Genomic DNA, 22,164 nt, shown 5'->3' with positions numbered 1-22,164 from the left:
TTTTGTATTTTTAGTAGAGATGGGGTTTCACCTGGTCTTGATCTTCTGACCTCGTGATCCGCCAGCCTCGGCCTCCCAAAGTGCTGGGATTACAGGTGTGAGCCACTGCGCCCCGCGATTTATGTGTTTTTCTTTGTCAGTACTAGACTGTCTTGATTAAATCTTGTAGTTTTGTAATAAGTTTTGAAATCAAGAAGTGTGAGACACCCAATTTTGTTCTCTCTTTTTACATTGTGTTGGCTATTCTTAATCCCTTGAGTTTCGATACGAATTTTAGGATTAGCTTGTCAGTTTGTACCAAAAAAAGTCAGCTGGGATTTTGACAGAGATTACACTGAATTCACACATCAATTTCAGAAATATTGCCAGCTTAACAATATGGTCTTCTAACCCATGAAGGCAAGATATCTTCCCATTTGTTTAGCTCTTCTTTAATTTTTTTAAACAGTGTTTTGTAGTTTTCAAAGTGTAGGCACTTATTTTTTTTAAAGTTTATTCCTAAGTAGTTTATATTTTGCTATTATAAATAGAATTGTTTTCTTAATTTCATTTTTGTACTGTTCATTGTCATTCTATAGAAATACAATTGAATTTTTATATGTTTATCTGGTATCCTGCAATAGTGGTGAATTTATTTATTCCAATAGTTTTTTTAGTGGATTCCTTAGAGTTTTTTTAAATTTATGGCATCATGTCATCTGTGACTAGAAATAGGTTTACTTCCTTCTTTCCAATTTGGATGCCTTTTAATTCATTTTCTTGCCTAATTGTTTCTACTAGAAATGGGGAAATAATTTATTTTTGTTTTCACCTACCTCTAGCTGAAATGTCAGTTTCCTTTGATTGTGAATGTAGACAACAATCCACAGTCGCATTAGTGGTACCTGTGACTCTCTCATCACAGACATTGTCATAGTTCATTACTGTTGTTACAGCTGTCTCAAAATATTTTTGTGCTTTGAGATTATTGTCATCATAATTAGATCTTACCATTAGATCTTATAATTTGATGCATTATTGAAAGTACAATTAATAACAGAGGTAGAATATCACATATTTTTATATTTTGATAATTATAGCTAATATAATTGGTTTTTCATTTTTATTCTTTGCATTTTATTTTATACATATAGAGAAAAGCATTTAAAGGGGACCAGGGAATAAAAAAGTGCCAGAGAAGATGATAGGATCAGGAAGTCCTGGATGCCACTAAGCCTGCCACTGAGCCAGCAGCTCTTTAAGGTTGTTCATAAGGGCAGGCATGTTCTTTTCCATCCTTAGGACTCTCTACTTAAAAGCCTAGCTGCTGTGTTACAGATGGAGAAAAGGAAGCATCCATTCATTGTTTCAACTGGAGAGTGTTTTAGTCTTTGTAAAACCTACTAATAAACTTCTGTGCTTTTGTCCTACCAGGTACCTTCTCAAACCAGATTTCATGAGGCGGCCTGATCGAACATTTGACCCCTTCTCTGAAACTCCTGTTGATGGCGTTATTGCGGCCACTTGCTCAGTGCAGGTAAGGCCCCTGCTCATCACAAGGTAGTATAAATGTATATGCAAGTGGTCCTTGAAAGAAATTATAAAATATTTAATGTTAAATTGCAAGATCCTTGTGCTGCTCACAACCTTGACTTAAGATTCCACCCCCTTTTTAAAAAATGAGACACATTTTTTCACTAGTAAAATTATTAGCTACTTAAAGTGAAAGACACCATCAAAAAAGTACCTGCTACATGATTCCATTTATACAAAATTCTAGAAAATGCAAATTATAGTGACAGAAATTAAATCAGTGCTGGCCTTTGAAAAAAGGGCAGGGAGGAATGGGTTACAAAAGGGCACAAAGAAAATTTGAGTGATGATACAAATGTTTATCATCTTAATTATGGAGATAGTTTCACAGATGTACTCATATGTCCCAGCTGATCTAATTGTACATTTTATTTTTTCGTTTTCTATTTTTTGACACCAAGTATCACTCTGTCGCCCAGGCTGGAGTGCAGTGGCACAATCTCAGATCACTGCAACCTCCACCTTCCAGGTTCAAGTGATTCTCCTGCAGCTGTAGCTGAGACTACAGGTGCCCACCATCACGCCTGGCTAATTTTTATATTTTTAGTAGAGATGGGTTTTTACCATGTTGGCCAGGCTGGTCTCAAACTCCTAACCTCAGGTGATCCACCTGCCTCAGCCTCCCAAAATGCTGGGATTACAGGGATGAGCCACCATGCCTGACCTGATTGTACATTTTAAATGCATATAATTTGTTGTATGTCAAATATACCTCAAAAAAGCTGGTTCAAATTGTTAGCTAGAAAATAATGTAAACAAAAGACCCTAATAAATGGCTATAGTCATTTAAACACTAAATGAAATATCATCTCTCCATAGCTTTATCGTAGATAGACTAACATTGGTCTTTACAAATATGTAAAACTGTCCTAGCTGACCAGTGTCAATATCAGTAACAACAGACAAATTCTAACTTCACTTTTCTGTGTGTCTCTTTTCAAGACTTCTAAAAGAAATCATTAATAAGTATGGCATGATGGAATTTCAGAGCTATGAAGGGTCTTAGGACATAACTGAATTCATCACTTCATTTCAAAGGTGTAGACACTTATGTGAGATGAAGAGGCCGTGGACACTATTTATTTGTATTATGATTCATATATATTTTTTCTTTGTTCTTTTTCTAGACAGTTCGAGAAGGTAGAACATCTTCTTGAAACAGTTGGGGTCTTTCTGCCTATAGTAGTTGTTCAATAATGTTTTGGTTTAATAGGAATGAATACATTATCGCCGTAGATAATTGAAATTCCTGTTGCCACCCAAAAGACAGAATTTCTTGCTTCCTGATTACTTTTTGCTACTGATGCTTACACAGAGTTTATTTCTCTTTGCTCTATTTCTGTGCTGCTGCAGGTTATATCAGGTCAATTCTTATCAGATAAGAAAATTGGCACCTATGTAGAAGTGGATATGTATGGGTTGCCCACTGACACTATACGAAAGGAATTCCGAACTCGTATGGTTATGAATAATGGACTAAATCCAGTTTACAATGAAGAGTCTTTCGTATTTCGGAAGGTAGGACATTTTCAGCATGTCAAACTTACTCTACTAACTTGGGAACCATGTTTTAGTTCACAGACGCTACACAATACAGAGGCATTTATTCAACCGACAACATCTTCTTTTTCTCTTCTCCTAATGGCTAACTTCTGTAGCTGTCATAGGATCATTGGTTCCATTTGGCCCTGCCCTCCTTTTGGTTCTCCTTTCTCCTTGGAGGAGCCCATCTCCTGCATGGCAATGCCTCAGCTCTGGGTTTGCCATCTTTTAGAATGAGTCCTTGCTGGTGGGCACCATCGCGCACTAGAGAGTTCTTCCCTACCCTGGAAGTTACTGGTAACTTACACTATTTCTTTAGCCAAGTAGTCAGGTAAGATGCTGCACTCCAAAATTTAGGTCAGTAGACGTCACTGCATGGGTCAGTTGGCACGGTCCTGTCTCCAGAAAGAGTGGTACCTGTTGCCTACTTGCAGGTCTTGTCCTTCTTGTGCTGTTGTTAGTGTTTTACTTTTTTCTCCTAATACTGTGTGTTGGATTCTAAAAACAATCACAGCCATTCTTTCCCATGTTCAGCTTTTAATTTCTTACTCACCTTTTCCCTTGGTTTATTTTTTGTCTATTGAAGATGCAGTGGAAAATCCACATGTTGACAGTGCTGTCTCCAAGAATGTTCACTTAACCTTTCTTACTTATTCTGTTATGCTGACCAAAATGATTTCTTGCTGCTTCTTTAGGCACAAGATTTCCAGCTGGTTCTGCTCCATTTGTACATCATGCAACACAAATAATCAGCTTCTTGCCTTAACAAAATAGGGATTATCCATTTCAGAATAGAGTAACTGGCTTACAGAAACCAAATGAAGGGAGATCAATGTAGGTTTGATGAAACAGGCCATTTTGACATTTAAGTTTACCCTGGGATGTGAATCCCCTTATCCACACAACCTTTGCATCCCATTGTCTTCTTCTCTGTCCCTGTCAGGATATGGTGTAAATTACATACACAGCTGTGATTTGGTTTTTTCCTTCCCTGGTATTTCCAATTTGTTATAGCTGGATGCGCTAGTGTTCTAGCCCATGCTAACACACTATGGCTAGTGTTCTTTGGCATAGTGAATAATCCCTATTCACATTTCTAGAAGTTGAGAAAGTTGACTCAGGTATTCTTATGTTTTGGATGAATGAAGAAATACCCAACTTAGTATTTATATATAATAGTTCTGGCACTAGAAATAAGTTGCCAATTCTGAGTCCTTCTCTGTTCTCCAGAAGTTAAATAGTTTTTTTCACTGCTAGCAAGCGCTTTAAAAACTTTTTCTTTCTTGTCATTGTTGTATTTTTCACTAATCTCACATGGCAAGAATGGCAAAGCCCAACCCTCTATTCACTGCAAAGGGAGCAAGAGAGAGGGAATTGGCTAATTTGCCCTGATTTTTCCTCTTCATCTTCATTAAGCTGGAATTAAATTATAGCCTCCAGATGTAAAAAGGCAACCATCCATTGTCTAGCTCTAAACATAGCACTCACATCAAGTAAGATGTCCTGGTTGCTTTTAGCCAATAAAAAGGCATTCCTAATTAAACACATTGGATACCCTTTTTGTAATGTTGCTGTTTTGTAACTGAATCAGGTTTCTGCCATCTGAACTCAGATTTTATGTTCATTTATTCAGTTTGGGGATGGCAGGAGTAGGTGTCTTGGAATCAAAGTGTGTTAATGTTTCTAGCTACCACATCTTACTCTATTTGATATCTCAACATTTGCTGGAAACTAAGGAGTCCAGGAAAAAGGAGGACCCAAATTTATATATAAAAGTTATCTCTTATGCATGAAGCATTTGTTCAGAGATACCTTTCATATTCTTAAAAACAAACAAATAGAGACGTCAGGAGCATGCCAGATATTTGATCACAGGATTAGACCTCAAGATCCCCAATTCCCAGACACCACTCTGTCACTGATATCTCTGAGATCAAGGGAAGTGGCTTGATTTCTCAGTGTGTTGTTTTTCTCATCCATTATATGGGTGGGGACAAGGATCAATCACAAGGGTTGAAGCAGTAATCTTTAACATTCATTTCATCTAACATTTTTCATGAGATAATTTCCAGGAAACATGTTCCAATTGCTTTTCTCAGTGTCTTGGGCACGGTAGCTCATGCAGTACATTTTTGGGAATGCAGATTGATCATGGACTTACTTTCAACATCAGGGAACATTTAAGAACAGCATGGATTTGGTCCACACTCCGTAGAGTCGTGGTTCTTGGGCGCTGCATTGGAAAAATCAATGAAAATTCCCGTTCTCTCTTCGCAGGTGATCCTGCCAGACCTGGCTGTCTTGAGAATAGCAGTGTATGATGATAACAACAAGCTGATTGGCCAGAGGATCCTCCCGCTTGATGGCCTCCAAGCAGGATACCGACACATTTCCCTTCGAAATGAGGGAAATAAACCATTATCACTGCCAACAATTTTCTGCAATATTGTTCTTAAAACATACGTGCCTGATGGATTTGGAGGTAAGACATTTGGGTACAGAATATGATATAGATGAGGTCCTAGATTATAAGATTATAAAACATCTTGCCCATGCTTTAAAAAACAGTAATAATACTATCTATTCCTGCTAACGCTGCCAACCCTGATCACCTTGAATACATCAAGAATACATCATAACCTCAGGTTTCATAGTAAGAAATGAAAGTGCAAAGCTAGATTATCTTTAAAGCCCTTTCTTATTTTAAAGTACTGTAATTTTACGTTGTTTATCAATTTCTACAAACACATTTTGTGAACAGTATACTTACACCGACAGTCAGACTAGGGGAAAAAAGACGTAAATAAGGTGAAATCATAGATACCTTATCAATAGTATCACTAAAAGATTTAAATTGAACTCAGCTATCAACATGCCTGAATTTTCTTTCAAATCCATAAGAAAGTTCAGTTTCATAAAAAATCCCAGTCATCAATCCACATGCTTTAAGGTAAATCAGTGGGAGGAATCCAAAGCTAGATTAAATCATAGGATTTTGCTTACATGCAAACATGTTAACTTTTTATGGTCCCCATCTAAGCAAATAACATTAAAAGAAAGCAAAGATCCTCTACATTGTCATTCTATTTATCCGTAAGGAAATAGTACAGCAGGATGATCCGATTAGCCAAGGGTTCAAATCCTCACTCTCCACAGCTGGCTGGGTGACCTTGGGAAGAGGATGTAACCTCTCAAACCCCTCATTTCCTCGCCTCCAAAGTGAAGATAATAATACTGCCTCCCTCATAGCATTCTTGTGAGGTGCTTTATCATTAGAGTGCGTGACATAGCAAGGCTCAGAAATATATGAGCACATGGGGGTTGATGGGGGGTGTCTGTAGATACAGATATAGTTTCTATACTCTACTGGAACACATCACTATTTTGTTTGGAGAATATGGGATAATTTTGCTGTTTGTTTTTAGTAGTGCATGCTTCTCTGGAGGGCAGATTTTCTGCAACTAATCCACAACTTTAACAGTCTAATATCAGAGTCAAAAAGTAAAATAAGCTGTGAGTATTTTTCCATCCCAAAACTCTTAGTCCAGGCTCCTTCCTCCTTCTCCTTTGTCTTTCATGAAAAAAGGAAGCTCATTAGAAGCTACAACATACAGTAATAGAGGCAATAACCCATAAAAAGCCTGGAAAGGGGTGCTGTGAGGCTGGATAAGAGGATCAGAAAAGGGCACTGGAGACCAGTGGTGGGTTTAGGAGCAGCAGCCTATGGCAAACCTCGGAAACCTGCCAGCAACACAGCACGGTGGTGGCCATGGGGCATCAGCTGATGAGTTAAATCATACTCCACATACTTGAGCTTAGAAAGCAGGAACTGTGGAATACCTCACACATTTTAGAAATAGTTGTATAAACCCATATGATGGAAGATTTACAAGTTTTGCCTCTGCATGGGTTAACTTCCCACTGAAACTCTAATTCATTCTTGGGAACTAAGCCACTCGAATGGAAGAGGGAAAGAAATCATTTGTTTAGCTTCTACTTTATGCCAAGAGGTTTATGTAAAGAGATCCAAAAGCATGAGGTTGTTCAGAATGGATGCAAGCACAGGGAGATCTGTGCTGCAGAAACATCTGTATTTACAATGTAGCTTATTAGCAGTGTTGTATTTAAGTATTGAGCCAAACTAATCTCTTTAATATTAGTCCTGCCAGTATTCTTTCCTAACATGTCATTGTGGCTGCTTGCTTTTTATCAGAAGCATTTGAAATTTCTGTGTACCATTGATGAGATTCTGCAGTTGACGCCTTAACCAGATTTGACATTCAAATACAATTTATTCAAAATTCTCTGGTCATCTATTTCATAAGTGAAGAAACCAGGGACAGACATTATGAGGTGTCAGGGTCTTCCCTGTAGATAACAGAAGAAGAATATGAGAACTGTCTTTTTCCAAATCTCTGATCTTCTTTCTAGCTTGACTTATTCAAAATATATTTATATTTTCTCTGTTTAGCCAACGCCCCACATTCATGTCTCAGTGTATTTATGTGCTGAACCAGTGAGGTAGGAAATCTATAGTCTGTGTTCCCTGAAGTATTGATATTCCCTGTTCATTCCACAGGAACAAGTTCAAAATGAAGCTCAGCACCATCACACTCAGCGTTTTCTAGAAAAAAAGAATTTTTAAAATTTTTCCTAGAAAACAAAGAAACTCATCAATATACATCATTAGTTTATATTTAGCTAAAGAAAGATAGTGTGGATTTTCACAGAGGATCAAATAAGGGTCACTCACAAATCTACTGCCCAGAGACAGCTATTGTTTACTTCCATTCTCATTTATTCCTGTTTGTTTATTTATTTATTTATTTGAGACAGAGTTTTGCTCTTGTCACCCAGGCTGGAGTGCAATGGCACGATCTCGGCTCACTGCAACCTCCATCTCCTGGGTTCAGGCGATTCTCCTGTCTCAACCTCCCGATAGCTGGAACTACAGGATGTACCACCATGCCTAGCTAATTTTGTATTTTTAGTGGAGACAGGGTTTCGCCATGTTGGCCAGGCTGATCTTGAACTTCTGACCTCAGGTGATCCACTCACCTCGGCCTCCCAAAGTACTGGGATTACAGGCGTGAGCCACTGCGCCTGGCCTTTTCTGTTTCACTTTTAACAAAATTAAATCTTACGTACCGCTCATTTGGAATTCTAATCTGTTTTTTAGAATATGTTTCCATGTCATTAAATATTTTTATATTTTTATTAGCTGTATAGGATTACATTTTATGTTGGCCATAATTTAGTTATGGATAAACACTGAAGTTTTCTTTCTTGGCCCCTCAGGAAACAGAGGCAGGAATTTGAGTGCAACTCCTTCTCCTTCTCCTTCTCCTTCTCGTTTCTGTAGCCTAAAAACTCTCAAAACTGGCCAGGTGTGGTGGCTCATTCCTGTAATCCCAGCACTTTGGGAGGCCGAGGCAGGTGGATCACATGAGGCCAGGAGTTCAAGACCAGCCCGACCAATATGGAAAAACACTGTCTCTACTAAAAATATAAAAATTATCCAGGCATGGTAGCACATGCCTGCAATCCCAGCTGCTCCAGAGGCTGAGGCACAAGAATTGATTGTACCTGGGAGGTGGAGGTTGAAGTGAGCTAAGATCACGCCACTGCACTCCAGCCTGGATGATAGACCAAGACTCTGTCTCAAACAAACAAACAAACAAACAAACAAAAACTCCCAAAAGACACGAAGAAATAACAGAGCAGTGATGGTTACCATGAGTTCTGAACCCTTCCTGGCTGTTTCTAAGCAGCCAGGATGCAAAATGTCCAACAATACAGTCTCTTAACTATCAGAAAAAAAAAAAAAAAAAAAAAAAGGTAACATTTAGGACAGATGATTAGGAATGAATAATGAAACCTTGGTTTAATTTTTTCAATACTATTTTGCTACAAAACATAAAGAAAAACAACCTCGTCTTTTACTCCCTCTGTCATACACAAATAGAAGTACTAGATTGGGTGCTAGGAGCATTCTTCCTTTGTCAAATCCAATGAGACTCCCGAGTGCTGGGATTATCTTTGCTGCTGTATCTGTAGGTGCCAATGCCACCGTAGATGGCATTTGCCCATTGCAAGGCTTTATCATTGTTAGACACTGCCATTGGAGACAGGAAGCAGTTCCAGGGCTAATAACAATGAAACGAGTGTCAGTATTTGTTTTTCACCCACTGTGGCTTTGGGTGGGTTTTGTCACTTGTGTTTCTTTCATAATTACTGAGTGATAGGGAGGGGAGCAAATAAGAGAGTTGGAGCTTTGCTTCCGGAATCTGTGGGGCCTCAGCATTGTATGGAAATGTCACTCCCAGCTGTGTTTCATGAACCTCCCAGCGCTTTGTTCCTCGGGCAGTGCTGATCTTTACTTCTGCAATAATAAATTTTGCCTTCTCTTCTACAAGTATTTTACGTAAGGGAAGACGAAGTGGCCCTCTATTTCTTGTTTTTTCTTTTTTTTAAATGTATTTTCTCTTTTTTATGATTTCTTTTTTAATTATTTATTTATTTATTTATTATTATTATACTTTAAGTTCTAGGGTACATGTGCATAACGTGCAGGTTTGTTACATATGTATACTTGTGCCATGTTGGTGTGCTGCACCCATCAACTCGTCAGCACCCATCAACTCGTCATTTACATCAGGTATAACTCCCAATGCAATCCCTCCCCCTGCCGCCCTCCCCATGATAGGCCCCAGTGTGTGATGTCCCCCTTCCCAAGTCCAAGTGATCTCATTGTTCAGTTCCCACCTATGAGTGAGAACATGTGGTGTTTGGTTTTCTGTTCTTGTGATAGTTTGCTAAGAATGATGGTTTCCAGCTACATCCATGTCCCTACAAAGAACACAAATTCATCCTTTTTTATGGCTGCATAGTATTCCATGGTGTATATGTGTCACGCTACCTGACTTCAAACTATACTACAAGGCTACAGTAACCAAAACAGCATGGTACTGGTACCAAAACAGAGATATAGACCAATGGAACAGAACCGAGTCCTCAGAAATAATACCACACATCTACAGTCATCTGATCTTTGACAAACCTGAGAGAAACAAGAAATGGGGAAAGGATTCCCTATTTAATAAATGGTGCTGGGAAAATTGCCTAGCCATAAGTAGAAAGCTGAAACTGGATCCTTTCCTTACTCCTTATATGAAAATTAATTCAAGATGGATTAGAGACTTAAATGTTAGACCTAATACCATAAAAACCCTAGAGGAAAACCTAGGTAGTACCATTCAGGACATAGGCATGGGCAAAGACTTCATGTCTAAAACACCAAAAGCAATGGCAGCAAAAGCCAAAATTGACAAATGGGATCTAATTAAACTAAAGAACTTCTGCACAGCAAAAGAAACTACCATCAGAGTGAACAGGCAACCTACAGAATGGGAGAAAATTTTTGCAATCTACTCATCTATCCAGAACCTACAAAGAACTCAAACAAATTTACAAGAAAATAACAAACAACCCCATCAAAAAGTGGCCCTCTATTTCTTTGTACATTTCCCCTTTCCACCTTCCCTATTATTAAAAATACATCCTGAGGGGTAGGGAAGTGTTTTTTGTTTTCTCTGCCCAGCGTTTTCATAGGGCTGCTTTCCAACCATTTTCACAAAGCTAGTTGGCTGTTTCTTATATCAGATGTTTCCAAAGGAAGAATGTTCTTAATTAAGATGCCATTCCTGGGAAATAATCTCAGGACTTCCTGATGCAATTTAAACAACTTCTATCTGTCCTCTTCCTTCCGGGGCCTAAAATGTCATATTCTATTAAATGTTTGTTGAAAAACCCAGTTGCATATTCACAATGATATCTTTCTTATGGCCCTTTCTGAGCTACAGAAAATATTAGACTTCAAGAAGAAAAGCTCTGGAGGGGAAGGGGGCAGGATAGATTATGGTAAAATACATTGGAAATTGCTAGACTAAGCAAATTTAAACAGGCTTATCTATTGCATGATTCCTGGGATGTACGGTAAATGCCCAAGAGAAGGGAGAGAGCATAAGCATATCCCAATCTTATTTGACCACAGGATCTTGTTGCCCAAGCACCTACTGTGTTTGCTACCATTCTAGGAAATGCAGTTTGAGAAATGCTTAATCTTTTGGTAGGAACCCAAAAGACTAAGACAAAATCATAGATTTGGGATTTGCCTTTCTTTATCAGCACCACATTGCAGCTGATAGGGGAACAAGTATTTTTCTTCTGCCTGTACCTCTTGGTAAGTTAGAAATAGTAGAGCGGAACGGGAGGGAACCTGGGCCAGGAGTGAACACATAGGGGTGGGGAGGGGGAGTGTAGGTGCCATGGGCAGGCAGTGCTCACCACTGAGGCACTCAATGATTTGAAAAGCATTAGTTAAACAAACAAAAATCAACCGAGTTCTCCTGAAAAGTGAGTAAGCATCTGGAAGTCTGTACTAAGGAATTGCTATCTTCATTTCCATTCTTAGAGACACCTAAATTGATGCTTTCAACTCTGTATGAAAGTCAGGAAGCATGGGAGGGAGGGAGGGAGGGGAAAAGCAGGGCATACATGGAAAGTCTTTACTAGGAGAGACCAGCTTCATGGAAATGGCATTATGCCCAGAAATAGATGGTGTTTTTAAAAACACATAAGTAAAGCTTTAAGTTAAGTTTTAATGAAAGAACCAAATCAGAAAAAGCAGACTGGTTTCTTTTTAAAAAGAGAGGTTCTGGAGTCCCTGCTGGGGCCTCCAAGAATCTAGGGTGTTTTAGGCCACCCTTGTGGTTCTGCAGAGTCAGGAGTTTGCATGTATCTGTCTTTACCCTGTTAGATGTACAGTGTGGCTCCCCCTAGCAAGGCCTACTCACCTGCCAGTGGATGCTAATCAGCACTGAAAATGAATTCTTGTCGCAGTGATTTATCCTGTGGAACTCTAAACTAAACAGGAAATAGGCAGCCACAGTATTCCCCGATAAAAGGAAGGAAGTGCAATGAAATGTCATATTGGCACCAAAGAAAGATGCTGGGTTTACTTGAATATGCAAAACTTTGGCCAAGAATATACCCGATGTATTTAACCACTTCCTCAAGTTATTTTTCTGAGCTGAGGCAAGGAAACAATAAATGCCATTTTTCAAGTACAGTTACACAAGTAGGTAAGTATGAGATATTTGAGTACAGCTTTTCATTCTCTGTTTACAGATTATTTTAAATGTGGCTATTAAAAATCAATTTCCTTTTTTGATATGCAGCACTCTTCATATCTACCTATCCATATGTCTCACATGTGTATGTCCCTGGCCAGTGGAGAAACTGAATTACAATGAAAAATTATCTTAAAGATGCCAAGATGGGCCTTGGCTCCCTAATACTGAGCCCTTTGCACTTTGGCAGAAAATTTTTGTCAGAACCGTCCCCGGTATTCAAATGCCATTCTTCTGCATTGATCTGTAACTCCAGCTACAGAATGAACACCTGCCACCACATGACCAAATTAAACATCCTAGAAAGGGGTGTCCAATCTTTTGGCTTTGTTGGGCCACATTGGAAGAATAAGAATTGTCTTGAGCCACACATAAAACATACTAACATTAACGATAGCTGATGAGCTAAAAAAAAAAAAAAAAAAAAATTAAATTAAAAAATTAAAAATAAAAAAAAGTTTGTGCATAATTCTTGTAATATTTTAGGAAAGTTCACAAATTAGTGTTGGGCCACATTCAAAGCCATCCTAGACCACATGTGGCCTGTGAGCCATGGATTGGACATGATTGTCCCAGAAGTATCTACTTTGTTATTTGAAATTGCTAGGAATGAAGCATCCATTTCAAACAGCCTGCTAACTTTAGCCTTGCTCAAGGCATTTAGTCCTTTTGTAATCTATTTTTTGTCTTATCTGATTTGATTTGAACAAACCTAACTTTACACTTTTCATATTTTTGTTGCATTTTGTTCAAGAACATTATATTGCATTATTATTGTATATTGTAATTTCTTAAAAGTAAAGAAAGACAGCATCTAACTGCAAATAAAACTTCTCAAATAAAACGTTTCAGAAAATAAGCCCCAAATAAGGCAGGATGTTAGGATCTAGCATCATATGTCCCTAACAGTGTCTAGATTTGTTAATATTGGTAATTCAAGGTAGATTTAAGCAATGATATTTATCCAGCTAATGGATAAATCTTCAGCAGGCTCTGATTTTGTTGTATCATTTAGGTGACATCTACGTAATCCTATAGCAGATGGCTGACAAGAGCATCTCAGACAGCTTGGCTATGACAAACAAGACAGTATGTGGATTCAGCTAGGTCAGGATTGTGTAGAATCAGCCGTAGAAGCTGAGACCAAGATATTGTGGCATAAACAGGAGGAAAACCACTGGGATTCCAGCAGGAGGTCTCCAGGGCCTGCTGGACCCTCCATGGTCTTAATGATAAAGCCTGCCTTGTACACTTAAGCACATGACTTTGTATGGAAGATGCATCCCCAAGAATTTAAGTAGTGAATTTTTTTCCCCTCAATTACTGTGGCAATCAAATGTACAGTTGTCTTGTTCTCCCTCTGCACTAGTTTCCTAGCACTACTGTAACAACCACAAACTGGGTGGTTTAAAACAACAGAGATTTATGGAGGCTAGAAGCGTGAGACTAAGGGGTGGGCAGGACTATGTCCCCTCTGAAGGCTCTTGGGAAGAATCCTTCCTAGCCTCTTTCTGGCTCCAGACAGTCCTTGGCATTCCTTGGCTTGAAGCTGCACCACTCCAGCCTCTGCCTATGTTGTCACATGGCCTTCTTCCCTGTGACTCCATGTTCTCTCCCTCCTTATAGCAATACTAGTGATTGGATTTAGGGCCCACCCTCATCTAGTATGATCTCATTTCAGTCCTCTTCTAAAACATAAGCAAAGACCCTATTTATACATAACAATCATGTTCTGAAGTTCTAGGTAGATGGAAGTTTTGGTGGACACTATTCAATCTACTCCACCCTCTTAATTCTGCTTTTAATTTTTATTTTGTATTATTTTTGAGACAGAGTCTTGCTCTGTCACCCAGTCTGCAGTACAGTGGCATGATCTCGGCTTACTGCAACCTCCACTTCCCAGGTTCAAGCAATTCTACTGCCTCATCCTCCCGAGTAGCTGGGATTGCACCACCACACGCAGCTAATTTGTGTGTGTGTGTGTGTGTGTGTGTGTGTGTGTTTAGTAAAGATGGGATTTCACCATGTTAACCAGGCTGGTCTCAAACTCCTGACCCCAAATGATCCACCCACCTCGGCCTCCCAAAGTACTGGGATTACAGGCATGAACCACCGTGCCCGGTCTCTGCTTTATGTTCTTAGTACTCCTTCCATTCACCATTCTTCAATAACTATTTTAAAGCTTATTAAGACTAAATTTTGTTAAGAATGCCTATCAGGCATGTAAGTTATATAAACTGCTATATTATTTAACTGAACCATGAACTTTCTGATAAAATGACAAAGAAATCATTTTTTGTACTAAGATATTCCTAAATCCATCTTTTTATAGAAAAATTGAAAGCCCATCTGAGTGTCTACCAGTGGGGAATAGTTTGATATAGAAAATCAATGTGACATTACCCATTTACTAAAAATAGTTTCAGAACTATGCAGATATAATATATGCATCAATGAAAAAGCAGGTTATATAACTCTAAATAAACCATGGAAAAAATGTATTCATGTGCAAAAATTACACAAAAGTATACAAAACTGCTTGGTTAGGATAGAAGGATCATTTCATTCTTTAATGTCTTTCTTTATTGATTCTGTAACTTGTTTTAAGTAATTAAAGTATTATCTGTTGTTCCTATGAAAAAGACTAACAGTTATTCCTCAAAAATGCCATATACTCTCTTCAGGCCCCCAGACTGATTACATACCATTAAAAATTAGCGAGTGTTTCCTACCCACCCAGTCTTGTGTGTTATCACTGAAATGGGCCATTGGGATTGGATACTTGACAAAACATATCCGACGTGGGAGTGTACAGAGAAGCATAGACCAAGTATATCTCCTGCAAAGAAGGGCAGAAAGGTTTAATGGATACAAGTTAAACCTCACTCTGTCTCATAATGGTGTGGACAAGTGGCAGGAAGAGGCATTTGGGAGTCAGGCACAAAGAGTTGCGCTAAAAGTCTAGGTTGGTCAAATTGTGTCCTCATGTGCTGAAGGACCTTAGTCATGCCCGCTTCATGGCATCCTGATGACGATGAGAAAGCCATGTGATTCTCCTAATACAGCATCACCTTGTGGGTGACCAGTGACCACAGGGCAGAGGGATGCTGAGTAGAAAGGACATGAATTGGCATCAGAGGAGTCTTCTGAACATTGCATTTCCTCTCTAAGCAATGGAGGTAAACCCTGTGTCTCCTCCAGACACTACTGACTGAAGAGAGATGTCAGCACCATCAGCACCACTAAAAGTAATGTTGGGAGCCAAAGTGTTGCCATGAGATTCACCGAATGGTTGTGGAGAGAGATAGCAGCAGTATGATGCAGAGATCGAGCTACCACCTCCTGAACCTACTTAAGGATCTTAGCATCACAACAAGTGGGACAACCAGCCTTTATATCCCTCAATGCGATGCATATAAAGTCACAGCACCTCATAGAAGTACCCTTAACGAAAGATGTCAAGAGGGATTGCTGTAGATTAAAATTGACTTAAGAGCCAAAATGATCAGAGACATAGTATGAAATTTGGTACCTTTATTCAAACAATGTAACTATAAATAGGGGAAATATTAAGATGGACTGTGTATTATATCATAGTAAAGAATTATGCCAATTTTGTTGGATACAGCATTGGGATGGTTGGCTCCAAATTAAATTTAGAGCTGCAGAGACAAGTTATTAGGAATTAAATGTTCTGATATATGGAATTCACTTTAATATATTTCAACAGAGAAGAAAGAGAAAAAATGAAAGGAATATAAAGGAAATGTGGCAAACAAATGTTTATAATTGTTGGGTTGTCATCATAAATGTATGAACGGTTATTGTACTTTTCTCTCCACTTTTGTGTATACTTGAGATGTTTTATAACAAAGAGTTTAAAATAGATAAATAAATTCCTAGAATATTAACTTGCCAAAAATTGTTGTCTGTGATTTTTTTTTTTCCTGAACAGATTTAAGAGCTAATTTTTCCACAGCTGTTGTTGAGAGGCAAAGAGTTCTTTGGGATCATGGGTGATAAAAACAGACCTTCTCACATGCCACTGCTGGGAGAATCAATTGATGCAATTTTGTTGGAGTGCAATTTGGCAATAACTACCATAGGACAAATACTCTTACCCATCATTCTAACTTCTAAGAATCTATTCTATAAATATATGTAGAGGTATGCTATGAAATGTTCAAAGGCATTCCCTACAATGAATGTTCAAAGACCTTCACTACAATGATATTTTAATAGCAAAGAACTAAAAGGACAAGCTGTCTACCAATAGGCAACTGGAAATTGTTATAAGAAATTATCTTAATATTATAATTAATTATAATAAATTATCACCATTCAGAGAATGGAAAGTTTAAGCAGCCCTTATAAATAATGTATTAGAGCTATATTGCCAATATGAGATTGTTTCCCAAGATATCTGACATTAAAAAATGGTGCAGAAAACTATGAACCCATTTGGAGTTTTAAAAAATGTCTGAATGGATACAAGAAATGGATAATAATAGTTACCTTCTGGGCATAGGATTCGCAGGAAAGAAAGTTTTCACTTTTCATTTTATATATTTGAATGTTTACCACGTGCCGATGTTATTTTATTTATTTATTTATTTATTTATTTATTTACTTATTTATTCATTTTTCTGAGACGGAGTCTCACTCTGTCACCCAGCCTGGAGTGCAATGGCATGATCTCTGCTCACTGCAACCTCCGCCTCCTGGGTTCAAGTGATTCTCCTGCCTCAGCTTCCCAAGTAGCTGAGATTACAGGCATGTACCACCAAGCCCGGCTAATTTTTGTATTTTTAGTAGAGACAGGGTTTCACCATGTTGCCCAGGCTGGTCTTGAACTCCTGACCTCAGGTGATCCAACTGTCTCACCCTCCGAAAGTACTGGGATTACAGGCGTGAGCCACTGCCTCTGGCCAACCATGTGCAAATGTTATTTTCTGTTATAAAAAGGAAAAGAAAAAAAATTGAAACTGAGAGAATTATGTGCCCTAAGTACTGAGAATGTTATCTTAAGAATTATCCTAAGATTGTAATTAGGAAGATGATTCTATTAGGGAAAACTTTATAAACTTACACAGTATTTAAAATGTATAAATTATGGAGAGTTTCAAGTTAACAATTTTGCCTTCTATAGTAAGAGTAAATTGTACACAATTATATGCAACTCTGAAAGTACTTTGAAATCTTCAAATGACATTAATATAAAATATGAAATTCTACTGTCTTTTAAGTTCAGGTTATACCTGAGAAAACACTAGAGAAAGATTTCATTTTGTCTACCATAGAACCAAAATTGACTTTGAATATGTATTATTCTTCTGTATCGAAAAATAAGACCTACGTGCCTCAGGTACTTTTTACGTTCATCATCTCACTGAATTATCATGATTATTCTGCAGGGCAGGTGATATCCACCCTAATTTCCAGATAAAGAAACTGAGGCTGGGGACATTAATCAACTTGCTGAAAGTCACACGCAAGTGAAAAAACAGTCAAGAACCCACACACTTCACTCGGTTTGTCCTGACACTCTGCCTCTTTCATATTGGGAAAAACTAAAGGGAAAAAAGAGACAATAAAAACATCATCTGGTCTTTGGCCCTTGCTTTTACTCCTTTCTTGTTTTCTGCAACTAGCTGTGCCTTCCTCAGTGTGTCTTATGTCCTAGGAAAAGATTGTTAACAGAAAGCACAACAGGTATCCAGGATTGTAGTTTATTAAACAGAGTTTTCTTGAATATTTTCAGTAAAACAGAGAATTAACAGCTCATTGGGTTTTTTTCTTTTTCCCTAGATATTGTGGATGCTTTATCAGATCCAAAGAAATTTCTCTCAATTACAGAAAAGAGAGCAGACCAAATGAGAGCTATGGGCATTGAAACTGTAAGTAGAAATGGTTGATTAAAGATGGCCAAGTTGTGGGAGTTTGATTATCAAACAGTTTTTACAAAAGCAAGATAAAGTAATGAATTAGCAAATTTAAGGAGTAATGAATTAGCAATTTTAAAACTGAACTCATCAATTCAATAATAGTTGACTTTCTACAAAAGTGTGGCATGTTTAATAAAATGTGACTGCCATCAGAAAAATCCACTTCATCATCAGTGCCTTAACTCACATCTGGGGACCCCTTCCCCATTAGGAAAAAAAATGAAAAACATTTGTTATGCTTTTAGGAAAGTTTAAAATGTAGGTGGAGCATTTCTAATCAGAAAATCCAACATCTGAAATGTTCCAAAATTCAAAACTTTTTGAGTGCTGACATGAGATAGTCATACCTTTGCTTTTTGAAGGTTCACTGTGCATAAACTTTCTTTCATGAACAAAATTACTAAAAATATTGTATAAAATTACCTTCAGGCTCTGTATAAGGTGTATATAAAATATTAATGAATTTTATGTTTAGGCTTGGATCCCATCCCCAAGATACCTCATTATGTATATACAAATGTTCCAAAATCTGATATCCAAAACATTTCTGGTCTCAAGCATTTTAGATATTCAAACTGTACCGTACAGGACGTTTCTGTGATACACTAAAATACCAGTTATCCCAGTTTAGTGAATTAATGATAATTGCTTTTTATTTTTAATTATTTATTTTTTAACAGATAGGGTCTCGCTCTGTTGCCCAGGCTGGAGTGCAGTAGTGTGATCATAGCTCCCTATGAACTTAAACTCCTGGGCTCAAGCCATCCCTCCACCTCAGCCTCCTGAGCAGTTGGGACTACAGATGCGTGCCATTGTGACTGGCTAATTTTTTTACTTTTTTTGTCAAAACAGGGTCTCACTCTGTAGCCTAGGTTGGTGTCAAAGTCTTGGCCTCAAGCAGTCCTCCCACCTTGACCTGCCAAAGCATTGAAATTACTGGCATGAGCTACCATGCCCAGTGAAAATGGCATTTATTACTGATTTTTCACTGTTTGCCAGCCTTGCATCCCAGCTTTCTCCCATTCCAGTGCGCACATGGGTTGTTTCTTTGTTTTTAAATGTTCTCTTTACCAAACTCCTCAGTTTGGAATGGATGTAGCATCTCTCCAATAGCTAGAAAAAGAGGAAGTATTCTCTGCTTGTTAAGAAGTTGGATCTTCTTTCCTTGGCTGGATCCTTTGCCTTTAAGAGAGTAGACATCTAGGAAGGGTATAGTAGAAGTTTACTGGATTCAGTAAAATAAAGAATGTACAAGATATTTGACCTTGAGTGACATTCATTTGGGTCAATGTAAATGTTTCTGTTCTAGAGTGACATAGCCGATGTGCCCAGTGACACTTCCAAAAATGACAAGAAAGGAAAGGCCAACACCACCAAAGCAAACGTGACCCCTCAGAGTAGCTCTGAGCTCAGACCAACCACCACAGCTGCCCTGGCCTCTGGTGTGGAAGCCAAGAAAGGTGAGAGAGAGCCATTGGGCTCCTTTTCTTCAGCACCCACCTTAATTACATAGGGTACAATATCTATAGCTTTAGGACATATATAAATTTGAAGTTCTTTGTGGGAAAGAACCTTTTACACAGTGATGTTAACTAATTCATCCCCACTCTCTTCCAGACCCTCCCATAGGTACTTATCTGGACAGGCAGTGGGCTCATGAACCAACAGAGTTATCACTATTGGACATTTCTACATTCTCATACTGATAATTTCCCCCCATAAGTAGATGTTTAGCACCCATGATTATTTGTTTGTAAAATTATCAAATGAGCATTTGAAGGCCAATTCCATGTGGTTACCTGTGGATGAAAAGAAAGATCATTAAGAGGTGTCATCAGCCAGTGTGTAGGGAAACAACTGTGCTGGTTATTTTAATTGGTTTCCATTCTAATTGGTCAGACATCCCTTGATTGGGTGGTGCCCATTCCGTATTGGAGGGAAAGGGGGCAGGGAGAATGCTGATAGGGAGTGGCAAGGAGTTCATCTTTCCTGTTCTGGAAAGAATTCTGGGGTCACCCTGAGGAGGTCATGGGAAATGAGTCAAAGGAGTGTTTTAAGAAAATTATAGTCTTGGCAGAAGAATTCATTGAAAGTGGGCATGCTAAGGGCTGGGTAAGAATTATGACACTTCTGCTTCTGTTATAACACACCTATCACGTTGTGTTGATAGAGTATTAACAACCAGAGAATGAGGTTATTGCAGGTGAGACCACACCTCATTATCAGTGTGTCCCTGGAACCATGCCTAGTTAAGATATAGTGATCTATTTTCTTGGGAACTAAAGGGCTGTTTAATGAATGATAGGGACAAGGAAGTCTGGATTAAGTTGGAAATTGTCAAAAGGAAGGAAGAATAGAAATAAGTTGGCAGTTTGGATATGGGCCTTAGGAAGAAAGGGGCTTTGTGGTAACTCAGACTTCACGGAAAAATCCCAGAGATAGATGGTACCATTGAGAGAAGTAGAGGAGTTAGGAGGAGGAGCTACTTTTGGTAAAGAAGATGATTTTGGTCCTGTATATCACTGAGGTCAAGCTGTTTCTGATACATTTGGGCAGAAATATGCAATTAACAAATCTATGCCAGGTAGAGAAGAAGAAGGAGGGACAGAGAAACAGAATAAGTGTACTTAGAAGGCAGAATGAATGGGAAAAAAGAGAGGTCCGTGTTCTAAGAAGAATTAGTTTTGAAAAGATGCTGTAGATAAGTCCAGAGAAGTGAAGACTACAAAATTATTGTTGAACCAGGAATGATTGGATGATGATGGTATAAACACGGTTAGAAAAATGTGAGACATAATTTAAGACATAAGATGGTTGTTCTGGAGGACAGTAACATGTTGGTAGGAACTAATAAGGAAAAACAAGGAAAATGCAAAAGAGAGTACATGGTAAAACAAGACCATAAGGAAGATCTGAATCAAAAAAGGGTGAAATTCAGCTGGATAAGGAAGGAAGAGATATGTTCTGTCTGAACCAAGAAGAATGATGAGTGAATAGAAGCTTCAGGATAGACAGGAAGAATTCTGACAGATGGTGTATCAGTCAGCTTACACTGCATAACAAATGACCTCAAATTTTAGTAGCTTAAGACACCACCATTTATTGAGATCATGTTTCACTGGGTTGGTTGGTCTAAACTGGCTTGGCTAATCTCTGTGTCTTGTTATGCACCTGTGATCAGCTGATAGGTTGACTGGAAGGTAGATGTGGGATGACCTTATGCACACATCTGTCATTTGGCAAGTTGTTTCACATCATCCTGAAGCCTGAGCAGGCTTATTCATATGGTACTCCCTGAGTTTAAAGAGCAGCCCTTTTCCAGCCTCTGCTGGTATATCATTGGCCATAGCAGGTCACAAAGTGAACCAATATTCAAGGGGTAAAGAAGTAGACTCTACCTCTTGATTAGAGAGGAAATAAATAGTGGTCATTTTTGTAGTATAACATAGATAGATTCTATCTGATCTAAGAAGTTGGTTAGGTGGCTGCTTTCTGCTGAGAAAGGTAGAGGTAGAACTGAAAAACAACAGTATAGAAAAGCTTTGGAGTTGCCACTGACTGGAATAGAACGATCCACAAGAAATAAGGAGGAGGTCTGCCACATAGCAAACAGGACCCTGGTGAGGGTTGGTGGTGTGTATTAAGTTGATGTAGCTTGATCTCATTACTTCTTCAGCAGTGCCCAGAAACTCAGCAACAACTATGGACAAAGTACAACTTAGGGAACTGCAAGCCTGAAATTATCATAATGTGTATGGTCTGGGACCAGAAGATTGAAGAGCATTAAGTTATGACATTGTAACAGTGGGCTATTGCTGTGTAACAAGCAACTGCAAAAGTCAGAAATTTAAATAAAGTAAGCATGTATTATAGCTCATGAGGTTGTATGGGTGGCTTTTCTGGTAACGGGTGGA

At 38.4% G+C, this 22,164-nt stretch overlaps 1 protein-coding gene across 10 annotated transcripts in view; it reads left to right on the top strand.

Annotated features, from left to right (window-relative positions):
• PLCB4 (phospholipase C beta 4) overlaps positions 1 to 22,164 on the top strand; it is a 408,833-nt gene that overhangs the window by 345,710 nt on the left and 40,959 nt on the right. For all 10 annotated transcript variants that reach the window (XM_037990701.2, XM_037990697.2, XM_037990700.2 and 7 more), the window contains 5 exons: positions 1,414 to 1,516; positions 2,926 to 3,090; positions 5,392 to 5,596; positions 18,114 to 18,202; positions 19,560 to 19,710. In XM_037990701.2, coding sequence (XP_037846629.1) covers positions 1,414 to 1,516; positions 2,926 to 3,090; positions 5,392 to 5,596; positions 18,114 to 18,202; positions 19,560 to 19,710 — 713 coding nt within the window. The remainder of the gene's footprint in view (positions 1 to 1,413; positions 1,517 to 2,925; positions 3,091 to 5,391; positions 5,597 to 18,113; positions 18,203 to 19,559; positions 19,711 to 22,164) is intronic.

Source organism: Chlorocebus sabaeus, chromosome 2 (genome assembly GCF_047675955.1).
Source record: "Chlorocebus sabaeus isolate Y175 chromosome 2, mChlSab1.0.hap1, whole genome shotgun sequence".
Lineage (NCBI taxonomy): Eukaryota > Metazoa > Chordata > Mammalia > Primates > Cercopithecidae > Chlorocebus > Chlorocebus sabaeus.
Note: the sequence above shows the minus strand (reverse complement) of the source record. Positions and strands in the feature narration are given on the sequence as shown.